Below are 6,000 nucleotides of genomic sequence, written 5' to 3' on the forward strand. Positions count from 1 at the left end.
AATATCCCCCTTATGCTGCTGCACAAGGGTTAATGCTGCCCCATAAGATGCTCCATAAATGCCCCCATATGCTGCTGCACAAGGGTTAATGCTGTTCCATAAGATGCTCCATAATTACCCCCATAATATGCTGCCCCATAAGATGCTCCATAAATATCCCCCATATGCTGCTGTACAAGGGTTAATGCTGCCCCATAAGATGCTCCATAAATACCCCCCATATGCTGCCCCATAAGATGCTCCACAAATACCCACATAATATGCTGCAGCACAAGGGTTAATTCTGCCCAATAAGATGCTCCATAAATATCCCCCATATGCTGCTGCACAAGGGTTAATGCTGCCCCATAAGATGCTCCATAAATATCCCCCATATGCTCCTGCACAAGGGTTAATGCTGCTCCATAAATACTGCTTATTTGCTGCTGCTGCATTTGAAAAAAAAAATGACATACTCACCTCTCCGTCGTTGGGGGCCAAGTGCCGGTGTCCTGAGCCCTTGGCATCGGCGATATTTACCGGTTCCAGTTCCATCGCCGTCCACCGCTGTGTCTCCCGGGTCTCTGCAGTGATGTTCAGAAGAGGGCGCCCTCTGACCTGAATGTCAGAGCAGGAGGACCCGGAGACACATCGGTGCATGGCGATGGAACGGGGACAGGTGAATATTGCTCTGCCCCCGTCATACTCACCCCCTCTTGGCGCACGGTCTTCTCTGCAGCCCCTGCTTCTCCATCGGTCGTCTGCTTCCTGCATTCAGCGGTCACGTGGTACCGCTCATTAAACTCATAAATATGCGCATATTCATGAGTTTAATGAGCGGTACCACGTGACTGCTTAACGCAGGAAGCAGACGCCCAAGGGAGAAGCAGGGGCTGCAGAGACGTGCCAGGAGGGGGTGAGTATGTTCTCTGACACCCCCACTCCGACCCCCGGTATATGACTCGCGTATAAGCTGAGAGGGGGACTTTCAGCCCAAAAAAATGGGCTGAAAATCTCGGCTTATACACGAGTATATACAGGATGTTGAATTCCAACACGATAACCTTTATTTCCCCAGATATCTGCCATTAGTGAACAGTTGGGATACCCCCAAACCAATTATACATTGTGCTAGTCACACCAAATTTGTTGGATTCAGGTCTCATTGCTTTATTAATATTAAGTGCTAGGAAATTAAGGGTTGCCTAGTGTAGTATAAATGAATAAAAGTTAATATATATTGAATAATATAAATTAATAAAAATTAATATATAGCTCTGGCAAAAATTAAGAAACCACTTCCAAATGCTCAGTTTGTCTAATTTTTCTCTTTATAGGTATATTTTTGAGTAAAGTGTAAATTGTTCTTTTTGTCTATAAACTTCTGACAACATGGCTCTGAATTTCTAAGCAATTGTGTTTGTTTTTTTCTGAAAAGGAGAAATTGTCAAAATTAAAAAAAAAAGTGTTTTCAAACCTCAAGTAATGTAAAGAAAACAAGTTCCTAATCGTTTAGAAACAACAATACTAATGTTTTAACTCAGGAAGAGTTCAGAAATCAATATATTGTGGAATAACCATGATTTTTAATCACAGCTTTCATGCGTCTTGGCATGCTTGCCACCAGTCTTTCACAAAAATGTAAGCAGTTCTTCTTTGTTTGATGGCTTGTGACTATCCATCATCCTCCAGACATTCCAGAGGTTTTCAAGTGGGGTTCAGGTCTGGATAATGGGCTGCCCATGACAGGGTTTTGATGTGGTGGTCTCTTAATTTTTGCCAGAGTTGTATATATTGAAAGGATGTGACACTTTAATAAATGTGTTAATTAATTGAGAATGGTCCATAGGGTAAGTGGCACACACTTAATGGATGGTATGATGGTATTGGTATAGGGTGCTAATTCCTTTTGGCATGAGCTCCTGTAGATCCATAGTGAATGGCTGGAAGTAACTGCACACCAAAAGACACGTGGAAATGCTTAGTTAAAATACGAATGAAGCATGTCCATGTGCCTTTTAGTGTGCAGTCACTTCCTTCCATTCAGTTATTCATTCCATCCTCATTTTAACATATCTGTCGTGATTGCAAATGAGATTAATACTGAAATACTGAAAATATTTTCTGAGTTGTCTAATAGGTTTAACTAGCACTCCTATTACCTTTTTTTCACTAAACTTGTGTAGGTGGTAGTGTAGTGTAGGTGAAGTAATATACTCCCCTATCCTCTGTCTTCTCTGGTATCCAGCGCCGGTCCTGTCCTCTTTTGAGTCACATGACGGTGATGCAGATTCTCCGGCTCACACTACGTCCAAGGCTGAAGTCTTTTACAATGTATACCTCGTTCTTACGCTACAAAGGCTTACATTGTAAAAAACACTTCTGGGCTGATGGGATGAGTGCTCAGCCAAATATGGAGCCAAGCACCACTTGTAATAACATACTAAAACTGACCAGCACCTTGTTTCATATATTCAGTGTTTGCATACATCTTAGCGGGAGTGCTGCTGTATTCTTTGTTTGTATATTATGCAGTCATAGCAGCTTGAACCTGTTCTCATTTGTTTTACTCTGTTTGGAGGTGTTGGTCATTTTTTTTTTGTAGTTTACGATTGAAGATGGTGACTGTCTCGATATTTGACTGAGCACTCCTATCTAAGACTATTTGTAATTAGTGTTTGATCCCATCTGCCCCATCAATTTATAGGCTTGACCCCAGGAGAGGCATATTTGATAAATGTTAGGTTTAGGTTCTCAAGAAAGGAAGTTCACCTTGTCATGGCTGGTGGGCTCACATGAATTTGCTAATATCTGCACGAAGTACCTTTGTTTTACAAGTATATTCTAAAAAGCAGTAATGCAGTCCAAATTTCATATATTCAATGTTTGCATGCTTCTTAATCCTTGCAGAGTGCTTCTGTAGTCTTTTGTTTACACTAAACTAACATTTACGTATGTTTTGGGGGAAAAAAGGTTAACTAGAGTAGTTCTATGATTTAAAGAGGATTTCCGATGTGAAAGTGCATGTCAGTGTATAACCCCTTTAATTTACCTTATAGTACATACTATATAGTATAAGCTGAATAAATATTGTGACCAATGCTTTTAATTATATTGAATTAAAGGGCACCTGTGACCCCCTCCAGGCATTTTTAAGTAAAAGAGCCACCTTGTGCAGCACGAATGCTGCATTCTGTCAAGGTGTCTCTTTTATTTAGCGTCCCTTCCACCTCAGAAATAATCGTTTTTAAAATTGGTCAGACATACCTGAAGTTTGTCAGGGGGGCAGGTCTTTCCCCCTCTGACAGAAACGCCTCACATACGTCAGTCATGTCCTGCTTTTGAATTTGGCGCCGCCTCCTCAGCCCATTTGTTTTTCTCGCTCCTGAGCTCAGCAAAGTAGTGGTGCAAGCAGGACTTGTGATGACGTCAGCATCATGTGATCAGGAGGGGCGGAGCTCAGCATAGCAGTGGTGCAGAAGGACCTGTGATGACGTCAGCACCATATGACCAGTAGCGGCGGAGCTCAGCATAGCAGTGGTGCAGAAGGACCTGTGATGATGTCAGCACCATGTGACCAATAGGGGCAGCGGTGAGGCAGGACCTGTGGTGACGTCAGAATATTACAGGCAGGCACGAGAAAAAGAAACGAACCCTGCGGAGGCGGCGCCAAATTCAAAAGCAGGACATGACTGACGGATGTGAGGCGTCTCTGTCAGAGGGGGAAAGCCCTGCCCCCCTGTCAAATATCAGGTATGTCTGACCAATTTTAAAAACAATTATTTCGGTGGTGGAAGGGACGCTAAATAAAAGAGCCACCTTGACAGAATGCAGCATTAGTGCTGCACAAGGTGGCTCTTTTACTCAAAAACGCCTGGAGGTGCTGACATGTGCCCTTTAATAGATTGTATTCTATAAGGTTAGTGGTAGGAAGGCCTGTATTCATTTATTTCACTTTATATTGAGAATAGTATTATTGTTACCATTAGCATAGCACATAAAGATACAGGACTCTATCGTATATAGTATTTCTCTCTTTATTCTGTACATGTGTATTTTCATGTCCTCTGCACCTCTTATGTAAACACCCTGTACATTAATAGCACTATATAAATACTTCTAATAACTCACGTTTTCTATTTTGCGTAGTGTGTACCTTTTTGGCCTGAGAACAGCAGTAATAAATTGAGTGTTCAAGTTGAAGGCAGTCAGCTCCCCCCAAAGAAGATTAATTGTAATAGACAAGACAACTGCACGTTACTTCACCTTGGGGATAAGGTAACGCTTACATTATGAAGTTCATTGTTGCTTTGTAATGTACTACTTAGGCTAATTTCACACTTGCTTTTTTTTCCAGCGCGTTTTTAGCGCAAAAAAAGCATACAAACGCATACAAATGCTGCGTTTTTTTCAAGCATTTTTGTGAGCATGCATGAAAAAAACACAGCGTTTTTATGCGTTTGTATGCGTTTTTAGTGCGTTTTTACCGTGTTTGCGGTTTTTCCCAACATTAGGTGGCCCCTCACACTAACCCAAACCATGACTTTACTAACCCTAACCCTAGCCCTAAACCCCCTTAACTAACCCTAACTCTAACCCAAACCCCTAAATTCCATTGTCCAACTAATGGTAAAAAAAAAAACGCATGCGCAAAAAACGCATACATAAGCATGCCAATGCGCACATATGCGCACCCATAGACTAATAATGGGTGTCTTGCTGTAACAAAAACGCATTGCGTGCGCATGCGTTTTTTTGAGGCAAGTCGGACGCTCAAAAAATGCAACAGGATGCATTTTGTGCGCCCGAGCGCATACCGCAAAAAACCGCATGCGCGGAAAAACGCATACAAACGCATGTGTATGCGCACATAAGCGCATCCCATGCAAAGTATAGGAAAAAAAATCGCATGCGTTTTTTAGCGCTAAAATCCCGCAAAAAAAAACGCAAGTGTGAAACCAGCCTTATGAAGCATATGCGACATGTGTATCTATGTTGTGTTTTTACTCCACAGCTTGGAGGCATATTGGTGGATGTCACCCCAAAGGACTATTCCACTGTGGTCACTTTCTCAGACTACCTTGCAGGGTCCGCTCCCTTTCTTCTGATCAATGACACAAAGTCAGAGATCATTGAATTCAGCCAGAGGTGAGTGATGTAGGGATTTAAGTGTACCATGATATCCAGAGTGTATGATGTAATGGTTACTTATGTGTGCTCTCTGCCCAGCTATAATTTAGCCAGATCATACTCCTTATGTACTGAATGTTTTACTTCTATGTTCCCACAAATAGAATTAAAGTATCTTGACCAAATGAGTTTAAGTATTTCACTTTTTTTTTTTTAAGTGTTGTATCTGGTTGATGTAGTAAATTTGATTCATTTTTATGGGTTTTCTATTGCATCCTTTAGCTCTGTTAATGGGGAGAAGGACACTTTACCTCCGTCCAAAGCAACATTATTCGCATGGGAGGACCCCACTAGTGAAAGAGCGTTGTCCTGGAAATGTGGAACAAGTACTGGCACAGTCACACAAATTGAGGTTAGCCAAATCTTTCATTTGCTATACACGTAAAATACAAAGCACTAAACATTAATACATTTTTTAACGATAATATCTTAAACAATTTACCCCCATCACTTGCGTTCAGACCATTACCTTATCAAGTAACAACTACCTTATAGATATATGGAATGTGTGTGTTCCCAACATCTAGAGAAAAGAATTCAATGAAAAGTCTTTTGTTGTATAATTTCCAATTATAATTATTATTTGCATTTTATTTTAGTTCCATGAAATTCTTTTCATAACAAGTGTATAATTCTGTACTTCATGTCCAATTGTGACTACTGTTTGCACTTTATTTTTTATTGCTTTCTTTACTCAAATTCAGTATTGGTGTCTTTTAGGACAGAGTTGAATATCTTAGAATGGAGAGTAGCATTGTCTATTTGGTGTCCTTCTTGGAGGGTTTACAGAGGATTGTGCTGTTCACTGAAGATGAAAAAGTTTTCCAAGTA

General features: G+C 40.9%; 1 protein-coding gene across 1 annotated transcript in view; it reads left to right on the plus strand.

Annotated features, from left to right (window-relative positions):
• The window catches only part of VPS13A (vacuolar protein sorting 13 homolog A), a 386,554-nt gene that overhangs the window by 291,532 nt on the left and 89,022 nt on the right, over positions 1-6,000 (plus strand). Inside the window, exons 51-54 of the mRNA XM_073543803.1 lie at positions 4,129-4,257; positions 4,994-5,127; positions 5,392-5,521; positions 5,890-6,000. The exon at positions 5,890-6,000 is cut by the window's right edge and continues 122 nt beyond it. Coding sequence (XP_073399904.1) covers positions 4,129-4,257; positions 4,994-5,127; positions 5,392-5,521; positions 5,890-6,000 — 504 coding nt within the window. The remainder of the gene's footprint in view (positions 1-4,128; positions 4,258-4,993; positions 5,128-5,391; positions 5,522-5,889) is intronic.

Source organism: Dendrobates tinctorius, unplaced genomic scaffold (genome assembly GCF_039654945.1).
Source record: "Dendrobates tinctorius isolate UK_male_01 unplaced genomic scaffold, ASM3965494v1 ptg000134l, whole genome shotgun sequence".
NCBI lineage: Eukaryota > Metazoa > Chordata > Amphibia > Anura > Dendrobatidae > Dendrobates > Dendrobates tinctorius.